The 22,022-nt window shown below is 45.2% G+C and overlaps 1 protein-coding gene across 18 annotated transcripts in view; it reads right to left on the bottom strand.

Moving 5' to 3' along the window:
* The window catches only part of GTDC1 (glycosyltransferase like domain containing 1), a 322,827-nt gene that overhangs the window by 123,144 nt on the left and 177,661 nt on the right, over positions 1-22,022 (bottom strand). For 12 of the 18 annotated variants that reach the window (XM_054208199.1, XM_054208204.1, XM_054208201.1 and 9 more), the window contains 2 exons: positions 19,850-19,920; positions 19,011-19,102 (listed from right to left, as the gene is read on the bottom strand). In XM_054208199.1, the coding sequence (XP_054064174.1) occupies positions 19,011-19,102; positions 19,850-19,920 (163 nt within the window). The other 6 variants (XM_054208200.1, XM_054208207.1, XM_054208212.1 and 3 more) reach the window with 3 other exon arrangements.

Genomic DNA, 22,022 nt, shown 5'->3' with positions numbered 1-22,022 from the left:
TGTCTTGCTTGGATTACAAGGCGGAGGAAATACCTGGCTGAGCAGTGCTCAGGAATTATCAGGTGGATGATATTACAGGAGCAAGCCGGGTCTTTATTTATTTGCTTTCCAAGGATGCCTGCGAGTTCAGGTTGTTGGAGTTACATAAATGCTAAGCTTCCTCCAGACCAGCTCCCCGGCCCTGATCGCTCCGAGTCCTCCCCCGAGATGGGTCAACGCAGCCTTCAGAAAGCTGGGAAATCCGCCCGACAGAAACCCCTCCAAACTCAGTCGCCACCTCGAAGCCAACTAGAAATACTCCTTAAATGCAGATATCCTTATTTCTGTCCCTATCTCTACCCATGTTTCGTTTTAACCCCTAGGATAATGTGCTACCGAGAAGGAAATGTGTCATTTATTAAGTCAACAACCACTTCCTTTTGTATCTACAAAAATGTCTTCTGAGGCTTTCCTTTCACGTGCCGACGTCGTTTAGATTTGCAGGCTGAGACCGTAGCAAAAGGTGGGGAAAACTTGCAGCCATTACATTGATTAATCAGCTGCTGAAATTCGGCTTTTCGGCGTGACACCTTGGTTCTCTGAAGGCGTGGCCTACTGCAATGTCATCCAATTTGCCCGCATGGGCTCCAAAACCCCAGAGCCCCGCGATGCAAAAAGGCGATCTTCTGCCCTCTTTGACCACAATGAGCACCGTTACTGAAATCCCTGCTCCCGTACAAGCCTAGCGTGACCCCGCGTTTGTAGGCAGCAGAGTATGACTTCATTAGAAACCATACGCTGCGTTAGGGACTTCAAGATTTTGCAAGACACGCCGGCATCGGAGCAGCACATGTCTGAAACTGATAGTAAAATGGGTAATGCCTTAAACCCCACCTCTACACTGTTATTTACATGCGTATCTTTCATCTGACATAGGCTTCCCCTCCAGCACCTTGAATATATCAGTCCTAAGGAAGAGACGTTAAGTTCAAAGAGTGCCATCCCCAAATCAAAGTAGGGGCTTATCAAGCGAGGTGCGCCGAGCAGTAAGACAAAACATATGCATTTTTAATAGGTAGCCTCTCCTCCCCCTGAGGAAGCCAAGAAAAGAGGCTCTGTGAAGCTTTGGCAGAAAACAAGTTCAGCGGATTGAACACTCAGGCTGCTCTTCGCGCAAAAACAGAATTCACGACTCTCGTCTGGGTGTTCGCTAGATGTTTTCCAAGCGCCCTTCAAAGCGCGCCGGTGGTCCCATTGACCAGGTGAACTCATCCCCACGCAGCATTGAAAAAGCAGACAGAGGGGAAAAAACAACCGAAAAATAAAATAAAAATAAAAAGGCCACGAAAGAGAAACAATAATCTCAACAGGTCTGCGTGGAATTTCAGCAGCACTTTATTTATTAATGCGTACGTAGCTACCATTGTATTCCAGCTCCCAAAGACAGATCTGTGAGGAATAGGCCAGACGCTGATTGACAGCAGCCATAATTCCATACAATGAGACTGTATTAAATTGTTTGATGTGATGTGATACTCATCACTTGTAACTGATCAAACACACTGCGGCATCAAACAGTATTACAATACAATCAGGCTGGATATGGTTCCTGCCAAGGCTGTTCATCACGTTGCACACTTCTGCATTAAACATATCTATTAATAGCATTGACAAACTACTCCTATCCAAATTTTTTTTTTATTTTTTTATTTTTTTTTCCAAAGGAATTGTGCGACGTGAAATGTGCAAAGAAATCCATACATAATGCTTTGCAGTTCCAGGCAGCGTTTCCGTTGGCTGAGCGCTTCGACATGAAAGGCTTTGCTGATTTGGGGATTTTTATAGGATAATACCAAAACTTGCAAACCCGTGTCCCAAAACAAAGATGTGACATTCCAGCTTCCTTTTTTTTTCCTGTTTCCTTTTCTTTTTTTTTTTTTTGTTGGATTGGGTTTCTTTTCTTCCCTGAATGCAAACAAATGGGAAGATGGCATATTTTTTTGAGCAAGATTTTACTTTTGCTGTTGTCTCCCCCCGCCACCCCCAGCAGAGCCGCTCTAGCCTGCGATCTTGCAGGAGGGAGCTGTGTTTGCCAACACTGACCCTTTGAGAGGCAGGAGACAGAAATAAAAGGAAACAAATTCCTTGTCACCGCTGTTCCTGCCGCAGATAGGGAGGGTGATGGGGCTGCAGCCCGCGGGGGCCGGGGCTGGCTGCGACATTACAACTGTAGGGGCTCTCTCAGATGCAGATTCTCAAATGAGCCTGGGTCTCTAGAGGGCAGAGGTCAGCTGTCCTCAAATCTCTGTGAATGCTAGATTAAGTTTATTAATCTCCCCGCTTTCACTTAAAAACCAAATTATAGGATGGTTAAATGTTAATGCCCAGGAGCTTGCGAGATGATGGATGCCCTCAGCTACCACTGCTAGAGGGCACACAAGGTGTTCAGACCCCAAAAGGGTATTAGAAGTTAGTGCCCTGCACCGGGGAATACGTTTTCCTCCTGAATTACCACGTGCCTTACGCCTGGCGTGCATTTTGTTGGCAAATGCAGCCCCCCCCGCCCCGAGACAGAAGACATGGGGCTGCTGGATGAGCTGTTGGCTCCGATTCAGGTAGCGGTGGCTGCCCACCTTGATGTCCAAGGGGTAGAGCAGATATATCCAGTACATTGGGGCAGAGTAACCTCAACCACAGCTCTTTATATCGAACTTATACCTGTGCTGGGGTGAGACTCGGAACACCCATCTCTCTGCACCGGCCCTCCAGGAACTGCACGAAACCAAGCACGCGATGAACATGGTATTTAGCAACCTTCGAAACCGTTTCTATCAGTGTATCCCATAAAACTACTCCAGCATGTAGAAATGAAGTGATAGATGAGCATGAGCGTTCCATACGATTCCTCGTGGACAGGGGTGACCATCGTAATTGGACAATCTACCCCCTTGGTTGCTATCTCAGCTTGGGAGAGCAAGGATCACATAGCCATGGAAAATCCGAAGTAACACGCGGGAATGCATGCCTGACTATCTGAAGCTGGTGCAGAACGCCATTTATTTTTTTTTTTTCCGAGTTGGCATTGTATACATTTCACATTTACGAATTTTTGCAAACTGCAGGTGACAGAAGGTGTCTTTTGTCCTGCTTTTCACTCCTGTAGTGTCAGCGTGCGCAGATGAAACAACATCCATCGCATGGCAGCAAACTGTCTCTGCTGACGCAACCAGCTCCACGAAGGCTACTCGAGAAAGGTGGGTAAGGCCTTTCTTTTTTCTACTTTAAAAAAAACAACGAAGTCTTTGAAGATAATAAACTGTCTCAGAATGGTGGTGGAAAACTGACTCGTGGTGGAAAACAAACAGGAAAAGGCTGGAAAGGGCTTTCACACCCCGATGGGCAGTTTTTCGCAGCACCAGCCCAGCGCGCTGCATGGAGCTAAAGAAGCTGTAACTTTCTATCTGGCTGCAGCTAAGTAATTCAAGATGCTGCAAGTTAAATGTAACAGGAGAAAGGAAGAAGTTCAAAAACAAAGTCCCAGGCATTTCAGCGCAGCGTATAGTATGCTAAATTGTGGTATTACAGAAATTGCTACGAGTTTGGCCACAAAACGTTTCATACTGCACCGGCGTTCTGCCAGGGCTCCGTTCCAGCAAGCCCAGACATTTTTCCCCATCACCTGTGCTTCCCCCCCCCCCCCAACCCCCCCTCCAGCCCTGTTTGTTAACACAAAACTCCCACCGTAGCAGAGAATTACTGTAGCAGAGAATTCCAGCCCTTGTCCTGAATGTACCTCTCCGCTTATTAAATCGGCGCAACCAAAAAGTCACCACGCACCGGGCAAAGATAACTGCAAATCTGCTCTTACCCTCCCCGTACCACCTGAGTGCCGCTATTATTCCTTATCCTTGGGGAAAGGACCCCATGTGTGAGCTGCAGAAACCACCTCAGTAACTCCAAGCATCATTATCAATAGGAGGATGAACCGCAGCTGGGCTGCACTGGGAAGGCAGGGTAATGCTCGCCCTAATCTCTGCATTCATCTCCCTGGCCCTCGCTAGGAAGTTTAAGTACATTTACTGGGGATTCTTCAGCCCTTGAAAGGTAGGAAGACATCTATGAGGCTTGACGTACTAGCTAATTAACTTGGGTTCGGGGGGAAAAAAAAAAAAAAATCTTCTTATCTACTTAACTTTGAGACACTCTCTTTGTTTTTAAGCCTGCAGACTACCTTCTCTTTAAAATGCACGTTACGTACAACTCAGTAGTATGGAATGTATTATTTTTAACGAGGACCTATTTTAACTTGGACCTAAAACTACTAACATTTGACAGAGAGGGTTGTTTTTTTAAAAAAAAAATACCCACGTTTGCAGAATCAGCTGAATGACGGTGTATAGCCTGCGTTTGGCAAGAGGGGCGACAAAAGCATCGCGTTTTCCCCCCGCCGCCATCCTTAAAAATCCAGGAACGTGAATGTATGAATGACTTGAAAATGAACCCCGAAATACGTACGTCCCCCCAAAACCTATAAGGAGCTTATAAAAAAAACCTTCTTGTTTTTATTTCTGGGTGTCCAGGAGTGGGGGGAAATATTGAGGCTGGGGGAAAGTGATCGAATTCGTGCCTGCAGGAGTTGGGGCACGTGGGTATTTCGGGCAGCTCTTCCGCCAGGCGCGCAGCCGGCAGCGACTCCCGAAACACCCCCCTGCGCGGAATTCAACCACGCTAAAAAAAAAAAATTCCTGCAAATCGCAGAGAGCGATTTTTAAATCCTCACCATATTCCTAACAGATAGAACAGTGGCATGATTGACCAAGCTTTTTTTCTCCTTCTTCTTCTTTTTTAAAGTACACATATGATGATGCATCATAGTTATAAACAGATGGTATTTGGCCTCCTTCCTATTCTCAACATTTGGAATTCCTAAACTATGTGAATTAAACAATAATATTTTATAAACATACAAGGGATTTTGCTCACTGCTTTGTTAACATAGAAATTATACAATGCTGACATTTATTTAAATTTTAAAAAGTAAACAAGAGTGTGTATTGAATTAAAGCAAACTAAAATCAACAGAAAGAAATATGTTCCGCGCGCACATTACCTACAACGGCATCGGCCTTTTTCGGGGAGACATAATGGGATGAAGCACAAATTGTAGCTTAGACAGTCTGATCCTTTGTGCTCCAAGGGCTCATTTAACACCTCGCTGTAAACAACGGATATTTATACCATAATTGGCCGGCTGACCATCAGTTGTTCATTTACCATGTAACCTGCTATTATGGAGTTAAAAGAAGTTCCTTTCTGTTGGCTTTTTCTAGGAGCGAAAGTGTGTTTGCAATTTTGGTACCAACTGGATTCAGTCTAACACTTGTACTTCGTATGAGAAACATTTTCATAATACCGAAATTTGGGGGGAATAGGAGTATTCCTGCCAGGAAGGGAAGAAGAAAGTATTGGTTCTTAAAAAGAAGAATTCTCTTTGCTCGGTTTCCTCTTTCCTTTCCATTTTAACCCCTTTTTAGGCGCCTCCCGAGCGGTGCGAAACCGAGAAGCACTTAGGTTTTAATCACTATTCCCAGGTCTGTGAAAGAGGGTCTGTGATGAATAAATGATGAACCCGAGATTTTAATCAGTGTTATGATTTTTGAAAAGGCTAATTACCATTGTTTACAGACACGCTCTTCCCATGCATTTCCTCGGTTTGCCTTCAAAGCTCTAAGGGTTAAGCCCCTCGCATCCACCCCTCCCATCCCTCCTCATCCTTCCCTGGGTTTTCGGGGTATTTTTTGTGTGTTTGGGTAATTTTTATTTTTTTTTTTTTTTTTTTTTTTCCGGTTTTGGAGCATGGACACCTTAAACCGTAGGAGACATGCTGGAGGGTGCAGACCTGGGGGAGAAGCTGCCCGCCCACCCCCCCCCACCCCCGCCCCTTCCCGCAGAGCCGCTCCGCACCCGCGGAAAAGCCACGGCGTCTTTCTTTTTACCGGCTGTTTATATAAATGCTACAAAAGGATCTTCTTTCCCAAATAGCATTTTTACTATCAATAATATTGATAATAAATTGAGATCATTTGACACCCGGCGGATGGGGGGGGAGGAAGGAGGAGGCGCGGAGCGATGCGGAGAGCCGCGGGGGGAGCCGGGGCCGGGCTCCGCTCCCGCCCGCGGTGCTGCGCGGAGAGGCGCGGAGCGCACCGCGCCCCCCCCCTCCCCAGCGCTCCCCCCGCCCCGCTCCGGCGCGTCCGCCGCGCCTTTAGCGTTATTACTCTTATTATTATTTTTACTTTAGCTGCCATCGGCCTCGTTTAACCCTGGCTCCCTCCTCTGTCCCCACCTCCATCCTTTCGGCCTCGCCGGGATGGGAAAAACCTTTTCCACGGGTGGGATATTGGGTGCCAACATCCCATTCAACCCAACCCCCCCCCCCCCGCGAGACTCCCGGTCAGATGCGCTTCGGGTAACTCCCGCATCCCGGAGCTCCAGCGGCCGCATCCCAGGCGCATCCCGGGGCTCCAAGGGGCCGCATCCCGGCAGCATCCCGGGGCTCCAAGGGCCGCATCCCGGCAGCATCCCGGCCGCATCCCGGAGCTCCGGGAGCCGCATCCCGGCAGCATCCCGGAGCTCCCAGGGTCGCATCCCGGCAGCATCCCGGTGCCTCCTCCCCGTGAAGCGCTTCGCTGCTGCTGCTGCTGCTGCTTCCAGGGAGGGTGGGTGCTAAGTTGTGGCAGAGTTACACAGCACTTGGTTATCAGTTTCCAGCAACAGCTGTGTATCGTCGCTAAGGACGTAAAGAAATATCAGAAGATAATGCGGCATTGCTATTTATTACCCTATAATTAAAGTTCTGGCAGTGTTTCTATTATAAAACCTTATTTGCAAGGGTTCACAACTCAGAGGCGAAATTTTCCTTCAAAACGAAGCCTCACTTACCAGGCTGAATCATTTAAAAAGTATTTCAGTTAAATAAGGTTAGCCTATTAGAGGGTAAAATTCTCAAGGACTTTCATTAAGGTGCTCATTTATATCTGCAAAGAAAGAACTGCCAAATCCCCCAAATCAAGGATATAGAAGAGGAAATTTTTTTAATTTTTTTTTTTTTTTTTTTTTTTCCAAAACCAGGATTCATGGAAAGGTTTTAATATAATTCTCTAGGAAATTATTCCCATGAAAACAATTTGTTTGAAAGAAAATGCCCTCCAGTCTTTTCCACACAAACTAGTCTTGGGCTAGTACATGAGAACCAAACTTAAAAGTGCCTATGAAGAGAAATGAGACCGACTTAATTCATTTCAACTGTCCTTACTGGAATAAAAAACAAAGAGTAAACAGCTTGAACGGGGAAAGGTGAATTTAATTTTCAAGGCCCTTTAACTTTTAATAATCGGAGGAACAATATGGGAGGTACATTCTACCCTCCCAGTTATCCTGATATAAATTCATTCAAGATTTATATTGGTGTAATAGAGAAGCAGAATTCGCTCCGTGATTTCTAATGAACTGCTGGCTCGGTCTTTAAAAACGCAATTAGAAAAATCTAGCCTCCTAATTCGGAACAGCTTTGAGCAAAGGCAGAGGTCTCGATCCTGCGAAGAGGGATGGAAGCCGTGCCTGCAGCAACGACGAGAGCTGGGCTGGGAATGCTGGAAAACGCTTTGCTGCAGAATTCCCAAGTTATTTTAGGATTTTCTTTTCTATTATAGGGGGAAAGACAATTCTCCCGTGGAATAAACCTGTTGTTCCTGTGATCTCAAAGACTAAGACAAAAGGATTGCAGGATTAGGTGCCTGGCCTGCTATTGATGCAGGAGGCAGGGAGCTGCCTGGTCGGAGCGCTGCCGGGAGTCGGGAAAACCCATTTGGTGTTAACTCCGCACTGAAACTTGTACCAAAGGGCCTGCAGTTGCTGTGTCAATGCAGGTGACACACCAATAAATACGAAAGTGAGTCAAGGGCTAATTCTGCCATTTCGCTTGTAAGATGGGGTCTCCGCATTCACCGCTTACTCACGTGCGTAGGAACAACGGGACCGAGATCCCAATTTGTCCCCCTGACCTTTTGAAGTGAAGGCTTTAAACGAAGCAGCGCGGAGCGGCTGCCTCATTTGATTGTCAGAAACGGCGAGGCAAAACTCCGCAGGCTGTTGCGGTCCGCGGTGGGCTGGCAGGGGGGAAGACCCCCTCGGGGGACGTATTGCCTCCGACTACCTGGAAGTCCTACCTCCCCCTCTTGACCGAGAACCTCCAACCAGGCCAGGGTGGCCAACCTGAAGGTCCTAGGAGATGCGGTAAGGACGTTTTCATCCTTGCTCTACACCAGCTGTGTATCTTCGCTAAGAACGTAAAGAAATATCAGAAGATAACGCGGCATTGCTATTTATTGCCCTGCAATTAAGAGTTCTCATAGTGTTTCTATTATAAAACGTTATTCCGTAAGCATTTGTACCACGGAGGGAAAATTTTCCATCCGGACGAAGCCTCGCTCAGCAGGCTGAGCTGGGTATGGCTAAACCATCACTGATACCAAGGCAGAGCATCACCTCGCCAAGGAGCTGGGTGAGACCTGCGTCGGTCAGGACAGCAGGAGCTGTCCTACGGAGGACAGCAGGAGCCTTCAACTGGAAACCACAGACTTTGGCGTGTCGAGTCTGCTCACCACAAGCCCTAGCCCAATGTTACAGCATCTCCTCTTTCCCTTTTACTGGTTTGGAGAATGACTCGCCGTGAAACTTGAACCGATTTGCTGTAATTGTACCACACCTCAGTTTCCCCATCAGTAAAACCAAAACCAATTTCCACCTTGGAAGGTGTGATAACATTAGTGAACATTTATGATGCGCTCCAGAAAGAAGTACAAGGTAGACCTGTTACTTGGCTCTACGAAGTATGACTACTGCACCTACACACGCGGTCTGGAGAATCATAGAATCATACGGTTGGAAGGGCCCTCTGGAGATCATCCAGTCCAAGCCCCTGCCAGAGCAGGGTCACCCACAGCAGGTGGCACAGGAACGCGTCCAGGCGGGGTTGGAATGTCTCCAGAGACGGAGACTCCACCACCTCTCTGGGCAGCCTGTGCCAGGGCTCTGCCACCCTCAAAGGAAAGAAGTTCCTCCTCATGTTTAGGTGGAACTTCTATGCTCAAGTTCATGCCCGTTACCCCTTGTCCTGTCGCTGGGCACCACTGAAAAGAGCCTGGCCCCATCCTCCTGACACCCCCCCTTTCAGTATTTATAAGCATTGGTAAGATCCCCCCTCAGCTGTCTTTTTTCCAGACTGAAGAGACCCAAATCCCTCAGCCTTTCTTCATAAGACAGGCGTTCCAGTCCCCTCATCATCTTGGTAGCTCTCTGCTGCACCCTCTCCAGCAGTTCCCTGTCCTTCTTGAACCGGGGAGCCCAGAACTGGACACAGCACTCCAGGTGTGGCCTCACCAAGGCAGAGTAGAGGGGGAGGATGACCTCCCTCCACCTGCTGGCCACACTCTTCTTGATGCACCCCAGGATGCCATTGGCCTTTTTGGCCACGAGGGCACATTGCTGGCTCATGGGCATCCTGTTGTCCATCAGGACTCCCAGGTCTCTTTCAGCTGAGCTGCTCTCCAGCAGAAGACCACTTCTACTCCACCACATGAAACGCCCAGACCCAAGCTGGGCTTCGGCTGAGCCGAAATGAGGGGGAACCACCATACAAGGCAGACGATTACTGCAAAACAACTCGGCACTGCTAGGAAAATATCTGAACGCTTACCCTTGGATCTCCCTTGGGTTTTTTGACTGCTTAATGGAGTAATTTTTAAGAGAGGTACCGCGTGCTCTCATTTGCACTGAAGAAGGACGGTTCAGCATCTTGATGGCATCAGAAGGCACGTGTGCGGAGGGGGACTGGCCCGCGCCTTTCACCTGCTGTGGACGGTGCTCGGACAAAGGTCTCGGCTCACTTTCGGTCCTTTTTCTTTCAGTCAAAGGAAAGATGCTGACGTCTACTGCTGGGTGACAACCTGCCGGCATGGGGAAAGGCCCATACCTGCCTGCAAAGAAAGGTCTTACCGGGCTTCACATCGTAACGCCTTACCGAGAGTCCCCTTCTTGCTTCTTCCAGAGCGGAGCTGGAAATCTTGGAATTGTCGTAACGTTTTATTATCACTTGCAAAACAGATTCTACTTCATCAGATAAAGACACAATTGCATTCATTGACTCTGACACAAGGATATGCGCAGTGATAAACATACAGATAGATGTACACACTTATACATGAATGAGATATGCTAATTAAAAATTGCAGTGGGCACTTTATTAAAAATTTATTGTACAATCTACATCTTCAAAACATTTTACATCAACAAATATAGCAGCTTGACTGCTGGAATCATAAGTGATTTATCTTTAAAAGACTGTATTTGTAACTGGATGCAAAGATTCTTGATGAACTGCCGTTACATTGAAACTACTGGTTTTTATTGGAAGTATTTTGACTGTTATCTGCTTGTTCTCCATGCTTGAGAGAAATAAAACAAGTGTCTCGGCTTTCATTTTATCGGATAGATGGCACCATGTAGCATATTTCCCATGCTAGTTTGAATTACAGCTGTTTATCTTTCAGCTTTCTTTAAGATTAATTAAATGCAAATGTAACTCCACGAATCATGGGATTACCTGCCAGACCCCTTATTAATACCTTCACTTAAAAACCCCTGTGCCAGAGAGTCATTAATTTGCAAAAAAAAAAAAAAAAAAGAAGAAGAAGGGAAAAAAAAAAAAAAAGTGCTAAAGCAGCCCTTTGCCTCCAAACAACCCGGAGATGGCTGCCCAATTAGTCCGGCGGCGTTCGGATCCTCCTTTCAGGCCCTGTGGCCCTTTGAGGACACAATAAGGCTCCAATGATAACCTGGCAACCTAGGTAGAAACTCAGCCAAGTGTGAGCGTTTGAAGCTGCAGCTTGGCTGCCATCGTGGCGGCGAAAAGAAAGAATTCAGGCACCATGTCATCCAGTACAAAGGATAAAAACAGATTCAACCGGAAATTCAATGTGGCACCACATATGGGATACATGAGTGCGGTTATACAACAGGCCACATATTTTTTTTGAACAGTCTCCTGCATGTGATGCCGAGGACATGTGTAACCATCATAACGTCTCTAAGAATCTGTATTTAATTTGAGCTGGGGTGGTGGCAGGGATTGGAGATCTGAAGCCGCCACAGGTTTGTGGCAGATGGCTCTGTGTCAGCTATGACAAGCAGCCAGGCTCGGCTTCCTCTGCAGATTTTCTTTTCTCTCTGATCAGGTAAATATGGGCACACTCTGGAAACTTCCACAATTCTGCCTGAGGCTGCAAGTTTGTGACTTAGCCCCATCTGTCACAAATCTTCCCTCGGTTCTGCTGCGAGCAGAGACCTGAATTTACCGCCGAGCGCTGCCCAAGAGAAGCCAGCCGTCTCGCCCTACGAGGAAGCAGAGGAGAAAGGCGCACGAAGCCACGTTAGATGCCGGGACACACAAGGGACGAAGCCACGTTAGATGCCGGGACACACAAGGGACGAAGCCACATTAGATGCCGGGACACACAAGGGACGAAGCCACGTTAGATGCCGGCACACACCCGGGACATCTCTCGCGCGAGAAGGAGCGTGGCTCTGGGCCAAAACGCTCTGCAACACCCACGGTTTCAGGTGTGGTGGGAGGGAGCTGGGTGGACAACGCTCCCGCGGCGTTATTTGGAAACGGGGTGAATCCAGCTTATTTTTTTTAAGATAGGCAAGCTGGTCGGCAGCCCCAGGTTATTCTCTCCTGGACGAGAGCTTCCACCATCAAACATCCATCTGCTTTCCCGGTGGTCTCGGCAGACACGCCAAGGACCCGTGAGGGCCGACCTGCCCCTCTCACCCTCGGACATGGTGGAAACAAGAATGAGCAGGAGCGAGGGCCTAATTCTCCTGCTTGGCCACCATCGGTCTGGCTTCTGGGCCTTATTTTAGAGTAAACTTAGAGAGAATAAACTCAACTCCTTTCTTGGGGGGTGATAACTCTGCAAACGTCTAGTCATTCATTGTTTCAAGGAATTCAGTCAACTATCAAATCATCAAGAGAAGCAAAGTTTTCACACAAAGCAAGATCTCCCCATGAACAGGAGGCAGCATAATAAGAGGTCAGTAGCAGTACAATATTCTTTATGATAAAATCAACTTGTTTCTTCTGTCCTAAGATCAGAACTGAAGGAATTCCTATCTGCTCTGCCATCATTAGGCTTCAGAGTTAACCTGCAGAATTCAGTAAGGACTGCTCATCCATTCAGACCTGCTGTTTCAGGACAGTTGGAGTTCAAGCAGACAGTACTGATTTGGTGTACATTTTATGCACTTTTTTAAAAAAAAACCCACAAACAACACTACCTTAACAAAATTAAGAATTAGAGACTATTATCTAGCACAAGAAAGATTTGGGAGGCAAGCCAGCAGCATGATTTACAGAGCTAATTTGTATCGGCTCAGCTTAACTCTGCGGCCCAGCTCCTTCCCTCTGCAAGTGAGTACTGGGGAAGAATCAAGGTGGAAAGCAGCTCGTATTAATTACTTTTGGAGCACAACTTTCAAACTCCGAGCACCTTTGGAAGCCACCATCAAAAGACAGCACTGGTTGCCACGAATTGGGCGCACTGGGAGGCCCGAGTCAGAGCTATGTAATACTCCTCAGCAGAGTAACAGTATTTCCCTGAAGAAACTGATCCGGTTCTGCAGTTTCTTATATCGGCCTTTTAAAACCCGCTTCATTCTTTCTGTCTTTAAAAAAGTCTTTAAACAGCAAACGTTGGATGCGACTCGGTGCAAGATACGCTGGTGGGGACCTTGCATAGGATGGTTCAGAGCACACTGACCAACTATGTTAGGAAAACGGTTTCAGGCTTTCTTTCTCAAAGTAGTTTGAATACGCTTTACTGGGAAAAAAAAAAATCAATTTTCATGCTTTTTGCAACTTTTCTTTCAAAGTCCATCGTATTGCCTTTGACCCATTTCTCCATCTACCATTTTGCAGCAGCTGTGGTTCATCTGCCAGTTCTCATTTACTTCCTAAAACTAAATCGGAAGCTATCTAATATTGTTATAATAAAAAAGTTCAAAGTCCTGGTGTTTACGCTGAAAGATGCACACATAACTGCTTTCTTAATGAACGCTTTCTTCCTGCTCTACAAGCGCAGCCAACTGTTACGAGCTCTACACCAACACTTTCAGAGAGCTGGCATCTCCTAGATACGGATCTGGGAGACCCAAGAGCAAGGCAAGCCCTGGGAGAAGTTCAGATGTGGGACACATACGTACACAGATGTATATGCATACTTATATATACATTTATAAATGCATGGTTGGATCCCAGAATGACCCAGCAGGTCATTTCTTCCACAGGGAGGATCCACAATAGCTGGCAGACCTTGCTCTACCACCGCTGCTTCCAGACCCACACGCTGCTTGAAGACCCAAGGTTGCCCCAAAATGCTTAAAGCGTGTCCCGCAGTCCAGCAGATCTTCCCACCTGTGCAAACCTCCTAAGCCAGCTGGATTTCAGCCGGATCGGCCATAAGGGAACGAAAAATGTCAAGAATTTAGTCTAACCTGGATGTGACCCTCAGCAACCGAATCCAACTTTGAAGTCAGATCCTACTTCGAAGCGGGCCCTGCTTTGAGCAGAGGCTGACTCGATGACGTCCAGAGGAACCTTCCTTAATTACTCTATCATTCTATCTTCTAAATAAGTAACCAAAGTTTTGTTTCGCATAAAAAATTCTCCGTTATGCCCATTTTACTTAGGACCCCATGCCTAAGCACTGACACAGAGATGGGAGAACATGGACACAGAACTCTACAGTTCCCAGCCTGCTACGACCTTCCCATACAGGCCCTGAGCGGCAGATCCAGACCATCTCTGAAACCATTTTAAATTGCGCTCACTGGAAACCAACCATCTCAAGAGGCAAATCCAAGTTTCCCACTTGCGCTTCCAACCTCCTACAAGCCTGCACCTAACGCTAACCAAGTAGAAGCATAAATTCAATGTAATGCCTTCTTTTTTCACTGCAAACATCCTCCGCTGTTGAGTGGAAAGCCAGCAGGACGGCTGGAAATATTTGTACTATTTGCATACTCTATAAAGCTCTAAATTAACTTTATCAGCTCAGGACAAAAGATCTGGAGAACACTGTAAGCAAACATCTGCTCAATATACACTCACGATTAAAAAGTAAACAGTATGGTTGGCTCCATAAGGAACAGGTTGAAAATTATCAGAGTACAACACATCACATAAACTGATGGCGTGGCCTAGAATACTCTGTAAAGCAATGATCACTCCAGCACAAAAACAGCTCTCAAGCCTCAAAATGGCTTGAACGATGGGAGATAAGAATATAAACACGGAATAACATTCACGAGGAGAGACGGAAAAGACCGGGATACTGCAAGTGTTTGACAAATGTTTATACAATGATGAATGGTCCAGAAAAAGATGGATGGGGAGCTTCTGCTTCCAGGCGACCAACTCCAGAACAAGACACTCAAGGCAACTGAAGGTGGGGAAACCCTGAGCCAACTGAAGGAAAGGCTTTTAACGCCGTCTGGAAACACATGGTGAACTGCTTTGCTATAGGAAGCCGTGAAAGACAAAACAACCAGGGGTTTCCAAGGGCCTGAACATCAAACGGAGAACTATTATGCACCTCACGGCAACACTTAATACTACAAGAAGATGATAAAATCTCCAAGTCCAGGGTTAGGACCAATCTCTAACTCTAAAAGACGAAGACAAGGCCTTTGACACTCTCTTTCTACCTGTGTCAGCCTTTTCCCAAATATCTGATGCTCACCACTATCAAAACACATGGCGGGCCAATCCAGAGTGGCAGTTAGCTTCCTTAGGGAAAAACTAATTTCTGGTGGAGTTTTGCTGGGCAGTGGGTAAGGAGAAGGGCAGAGGCATCATCCCCGGCTCTTACATGGTCTTCACAAGAACTATGAACGACTACCGCTCCTTGCAACGGGGCTGAGTGCCTGGTGGGACATCTGGCATGGGGCTCCCCCGCAGAATGTGTTGGGTTGGAAGGGACCTCTAAAGGCCATCTAGTCCAACCCCCCTGCAGTAAGCAGGGACATCTTTAACCAGATCAGGTTGCTCAGAGCCTCATCAAGCCTGGCCTTGAATGGCTCCAGGGATGGGGACTCCACCACCTCTCTGGGAATCCTCATGTACCCTTAGAATGCCTCCTGCTGCTTTCCTAGCCGTCCCTAAATATTAAACCTGGACCAGGAGCGATTTTCCCTTCTACACGTTTACCTGAAATACCAAAGATACTGCTTTGTCTCAAATCAGAGCCAAAAAGAGAATGAAATGAAGCAAAAAGAAAGTTTTGTTCGAACTGCCCTACACAGCCAAATCCTGGGACTGGAAACAATTCAGATGTCTACGGTCTAACTGGGACCTTAATTTGATTTTACAGCAGTTTAATCCCTTTGAATTCAGCAGGCTTCCTTCTACAGTGGTGTAAGAAAGAAGAAAAATAATCACGCCATGTGTCTTTTCATAGGCAGGTGAGCTTCTGTGGTGTGATGGAAACGAGAAGATGAATGTCAGAAAGTGGGCCAAATTCTTTCCTCCGTTGAACAAGCACGAGTGAGGGTAGGATTTTTCTGTAGGAACTGAAGCTGACAGCATGTCAACCAGCACTCATTCAGCTGGGAGGGCTGGGAGAGATTATTTAAAGTTGTCAGCTCCTTCCATGCCTGGCTTTTGGCAACTCTTCTTGTCCCTTTCCACTGTATACTCTTTATACATGCTGTTTTAAATTAAGAAACTGAAGTGAGGGAACCAAAAGGTAAACTTCAAGAAAATAATGCAGAAGCAAATGCTTTGCCCTATTTTATGTTTTGGGGTTTTTTTTCAAATTTTAAATCTACTAGATAGGTAGCTTGCAAGCACTGAAAGGTCCTACGGTGTCCTCCGACGGATGCCCTGGTGTTGTTACTCGCGTCATTCTGGCTCTTACTTTGGCAACCACAAATACCCAGAACCAGAGCGCGCAACGTTTGATTCCACAAAACTGGAACACAACAAATAATCGATAACAAATGAGGTTTGCTTTCCACTCGTCTCAATCTTCCGCTAATAACCGGTGGAAGGCGATGTCGAAATGCTAATGAGGCAGCCTTGGGTGCTGCGAGAATACGCAGGGTAAGCAATACATCATTCGGAAAGGTTTCCATAGGTGCTTACATTACGGACGCTTTAAGAAGTCCGCCAGCCTGAAATCTGCGCTGCCGAGTGAAGCGACTGCAGTTTTAATGTCTCGCTCTGCGCATTTTCCCAGGGATATTCCCTGTGTCCGGCTCCACGACCCGGCTGCCCCGCTGCCGCTTCTCCCCTTTGTGCCCCAGACTTCGTCAGCGCAAGCACCAAGAACCGCTGAAGGAATAAACCGCCTATTTAATTACACCGCCGTCTAATTATTATGGATATCCTCAGTAATAAAAACCCAACAACACGTCAAAGGATAAGCCAAGGTGCTTCCGATGGTGCTGACTTCCCGATCTGTGAAGCAGAATCCCCAACCAGTCGAGAAAAGCACTGTTTGCTTTTAGGGCATTTTTACTTGCAAGACTTCACGGCTACTTTATGAACTCGAGGCAGGGAGCACCTCAGGAAGGTTTCTGGATGAAAAATAGCTAGTTAGCGCGCATCACTGTGCTGGGCTTCCTTTTTTATCCTACTACAGCATATATAATATTATGGCGATCTGAAAAAAGCGGAAATGCAGTGGAAGTGCTGCGTCCCCTTCACGATTTCATTCTTTTCAGCTCCCGAAAAACCAGCATCGCTCCAACCAGAATTCCAGGGGCAGCACGTCCCTAAGTTAGCGTTTTCCCAGGAGGTTTCGCGGACAGTTTCACGGCGAGGGGAAGACCTGGCATACGTGGGTGTAGGTACAAAAAGACAACTCTAACAGTATTCTCCGAGCTGATCCAAAGCCTATTAAAGGCAACAGGGATCTTTTCGCTGGTGCTCGCAGGTTCTGGATTAGGCTCTCGACTCATTTTAAAGCGATCCCCGATTCAGCTCGGTTGTTACCTGTGGCAGACATTGAGAAGGCCTGAACGCGGCTGAACTGGTAATAGCGCCCACGTACGAGGGGCAGGATGAAGACCTTCACCTCCTGCCTGCAAACCACCCCAAGGGATTGGGTTGTTTTGGTTTTTTTTAATGAAAGAAAATCAGCGTTTTGCTTACGGGGCTCGCGCACGCATTTTAAACCCGTACCATTTCATGTGTTCGCTATTTGTTCCGAGCGCTATTCCCGTTTTTAGCGCGCCTTGGTGCTGGTTAGGAGCCGGGGATCCAGGCGGGAGAGAGGAGATCCGCGTGGAGGCAACTATTAGCCGAGCTTGGCGCATCGGGAAATGTCAAGGTAAACGTTTAAGGACTGTTTTCGCTTTGAAGCCACCATGTATAACTATACGATACTATTGACTCAAGAAGTAATGCTGAACACTGGAAGTGTTCAGTCAGCATTTTAAACTATTATGAGCTACCTTCTGAACCATTGCCAAGTTAATAGACAATGAAAGATAATGAGCTTGAAATTGGGTGTTAAATTGCATTTTTGGTTCTCTCCTTTTTTTTTTTTTTTCTTTTTTTTTTTTTTTTCCTGGAAGTTTAACTGTTTCCTGCAGAAACGACATCATCTTTGATGTATCGTGATGCAAACGTCTATTTTTAGGTCGCAGAAAAGCGTCAGGCGTGGGCTAAAGCCCTGGCTCCTCCCGCGACATGTGTGCGAGACCCAACACGTCCTGGTCCCCAGAGGGAGGATGGCGGAGAGATGGGGTTAGGTCTGCCGGCAGCGCGAGCCTCCAAACTAAGGAGGAGATCACTCGACTCGCTCATTAACAGCGTGCCTGGACGGCGACAGCCAGGGGAGCGCTAAAAAAGACCACATTTGTATTTGCACGGGTTTACACGAGTATTCCTATTCACTCCTTTTAAGGACTTTCAGCTGAATTCAGGGGGTTTTTTTTTTACAACCTGAAAGACCTTTGGCGTGCAGGGGTAATGCGCAGCCAACCTGCCCACGGCACAGCCAGGACTCTCAAAGTCAGAAAACGCTGTAAGTTTACATATCAGCATGCAGAAAAGAGCAGTTTTGTTTTGTTTTTTGTTTTTTGTTTTTTTTTTTTCTAAAAGCAGCCTCGTGTAATAACAGCTCTTCACTGGAACGATATAAAATTTAGTGCTTCACCTACACTCGCAGAATTAATTTTAAAAATGAAAAAAAATAAAAAGAAAAAAAAGAAAAGCATGACACCTAGCAGTATAAATACACCTCTTAAACATGTGAAAGTCGGTCTGGCCTTGACCACTCCATCAAAACTTGGAGGGAGGGTCAGCCACTGAAACTGTACTTTCTCTACATAAATAACTGCAAAGAACATGATAAACGCCAGTAAATTATGCTGCCGATAAACTTTTCTTATGTTCAACGCACCTTAAAAAGCAAAGAGTTAAAATAACCGTCGTTATGAAAATGATCCGAGTAATTCCAAAAGGCAGAGAAATCTTACCTGACACCTGTCACCTGCATTTTTTGAGGACTGAAGATTAAATTAGGATCGGAAGGTAGGCTTATCCTCATTAGTATAATTGTAGGATCTTTCTTTTATTTTCCTTTTAAACTAATGAGTTGCATTAATCCAGGTTCATTTTTATAAGCCTCTTGGGTCCAAATGTAAAGGACAGTCATTTTAGAAAACAATAAATTAAAAAAAAGCATGTAGCATGCATTAAGTGCACGTATTTCATAAGACCTAGGTTAATACAACTGGCATCTAGTTTAATTAATCCTTGTTAGTGTAACGACTAATATCCCTCCCTAGCATGTTTCCTTTAAACATTAGTATGTTAATTAAATGTTGTTTTTTTTAAGGGTTTTTTTCCCTTTGTACTTCAATATGGCATTATATCATGTAAAACTATTCCGAACAACTACCTTATAGAGATGTTTCCTTACAATATCTGGTCTCTTGCAGAAATTCTGAAGCCTTTTAAAAAGCTGTTCAGGTGTGGAATACAGATATTCAGCTGCAGGAAAAACAGATACATTTTTAATGAAACAAAAACCTCAAAGCACACACTCGATATTAGTCACTTTACTAATTAAAAATGCATATTGCTCTGTGCCGCCTCGTGTTTTACATTATTTAAGCATGATTTTATAAGGTTACCTCAGCTCACAAGGATGTTTAATGCTAAATAAGACTGTGTAGTTGTGCTGTTTAGACATCTCCTTTGGGTGATTAAAATACATTATTCTAATGTAACACAATGCATATGTGATACATTTAGTGATGAGATTTTTCAAAGAACTGGTACTACATTAGTGTGTATCCTGTGCCGCGGTTGCATACTATTAAGTATTAAATTGTTTAAATAATTTGGTGTGATTTTCAGGCCTCGTTTTTTCTTTTCTTTTTTTTTTCTTTCCTATTTTCCGTGTATCAAAAAAATCTGCAAACCATTGCAGCACCACCGACCTTTTAACAAAAATCTATCATTACGGGTTGTGTATGCTAACAATGAAGAATGCTATTTCAAAACTTGCTTTTGTGTTATCTTAAAAGAACAGATGGCAAATATAAACTTCGTCTAATGTATTAAAACACATAAAATTTTCCTTAACACTAACATGCCGGCTTGCCAAATAAACAATTGCCTTTGCTCAAGTTTATTCCCGAACTTTGCGTTTTAGCGGGAATGACGTTATTTTACGTTTCAGAAAAAAAAAAAAAACCAAAAAAACCCCCAACAAACGTGCAGCAAAGCAGCTACCTGGAAATATCTCGGGGTACACCAAGGCTTTGGGACACAGCGGATAGCAGCCGCAATAGACAGCTTCCACCCTGCAGGTTAAAAATAACAAATACACAAAAAAATAGACATTAGCGAGCCAAAAACTTCCTTTGGTGCAAGAGCATTGAGGTTGAGTACGTACGGCAAGAGCGAAACGTGGGGGTTTTTTTCCGCTCTCTTCAGCAGCACAATCCTTCTAAATGCCAAAGTTGCTCTTTTTCGAGAAAATTTTATTGATCATATGAATTACATAGAACAGAACAGCGAGCATATGTTTTGTTCGCTGAATAAATCAAAGCGCAGCTCTCTGCATTTTTTTGTTTTTTAAATACTGTTTAACACATTTTATAATCAGCAGACAGACACATGTAACAACATGGTGAAGTATGGACGGCTTTTCTTAATAACGCTGCAGAAAACCCGGGGCGTCCGTGCGCCCGTTTGGATCCCGGGATTTGTACACGCAGACATCCGCGCGCCCCGTTACCTGGCAGAACAGACATTATTCTCCTTCGACTCTAAGACTCCAAAGGTTACAGTTAAATATAGCCCAGGAACAAGTCGCAGCCCGCTTCGGGCTGGGATATTTTAGCTTATGCACACGCTTCGGATAATTTCCTTTATTTTTCAGGACAGAAACGGTTGGATATTTTTTAATAACTACCGAGGAGACTCCTTTGCCAAAGCGTGCGACGCTTCGTGCTTGTGTTTTTTTCACGGAACGATTTACTTATCTCCTGGAACATCAACCCCAAATATTCTATAATTGCGCCACGGTGGCGCAAAGTTTTCTAGTAGCAAATCTCAAGAAAAGCGATCCCCTTCGTCTTTGCGTTTTAATAACTGAACGGGTTAAGGCACCAAGTTTTCAGATTTTTTTTTTTTTTTTTTTTTTTTTGCATAATGACCATTGATCTGACATAATGTCCCCTCCAAAGATACAACTGTAATTTCTGTTGGCCAGAAATTACACAGTGAAATTCAAAACACTTCTTAAAATATGTTTATTTTATGAGAGGCTTTGAATTTCCTCCAACATGTTGACCATACGAGAGTTTTATTTTTAACTTCAGTTTCCCTCGGTCCCCAGAAAAAAAAAAAATCTGAAATCTTGTCAACGTTCACCTTTTCTATTTTCAGTGACAATCCAAAGGGCTTTCGCTCCCTTCACGTGCATATCGGGCTTGGTACTTTATTACAGGCACCCAGAAGGAACTCTTGTTTCCTTTAGATCTACTCAGTTTTTAAAAAGGGGAAAAAAATAAAAATAAAAAAAAGAATAACGTAGTCAGCTTGCATGCTAGAGAGCTATGCGTATCCACAAACCCCAAAGACACACATTTCTCTGCACACGCTTTTGCTAAGCAATGATTGCTAGGGTGGGTTTTGTTTTTTTTTTTTTTTACATAAACTTTTAAAATTTGTAATTTATGTTGTGCTTTTTTTTTTTTTTTAAATAACATATGCACTTCAGATTGCATTTTAAACATTAACAACAATTTCAAAGTGTACATCGTCTAGCACTATATTTTTTACCAAAGGGAAATGTTTCTGATGTGTGATTTAATTGATGATTTCAGTTCTTAAATATTGTGTCATATGTCAAAGCAAATAGATTTTTAAAGTTTTCTTTAATCTAGGAGGAAAAAAAAAAAAAGAGTGAAACTGTGGACATTTCAGTAATAGCTCAGATCACTAAGTTATGTTAAAATATTTGCTTTTTAATCATATCATCTGCGTGGAACAAAAAAAAAAACAAAAAGAGAAAAAACCGAACAGCTCCCTAAAACACAACTGCAGGCCAAGATGCAATCTGAGTCATCATCCGAGTGTGCGATTTCCCCTTCCGAAAAACCTCTATCAGGATCATGAATTAGTAAAACGGGGATCTCACGCCTCCGTGGTTTGGCTGGACACGAGTTAAAAGTCGGAATTCTCTCATTTGCAAACCACCTGACCCGCACGCTCCTTTGCCACCTTTCCGCGCCAAAGTTCAGGGGCATTTTCTGGCCGGTCCTTCCCACAGCGCAACGATGTTTCGCTCTAAATCCCGCACCTTTCAGACGCCAGGACCTACGGATCAAACGGAGCGGGGCAGGGCATCCCCAGCACAGACCCAGGCTCCAGCCCCGCGACGGACCGGCCAGTTTCA

The sequence above is a fragment of the Rissa tridactyla genome, chromosome 7 (assembly GCF_028500815.1).
Source record: "Rissa tridactyla isolate bRisTri1 chromosome 7, bRisTri1.patW.cur.20221130, whole genome shotgun sequence".
Classification (NCBI taxonomy): domain Eukaryota; kingdom Metazoa; phylum Chordata; class Aves; order Charadriiformes; family Laridae; genus Rissa; species Rissa tridactyla.
Note: the sequence above shows the minus strand (reverse complement) of the source record. Positions and strands in the feature narration are given on the sequence as shown.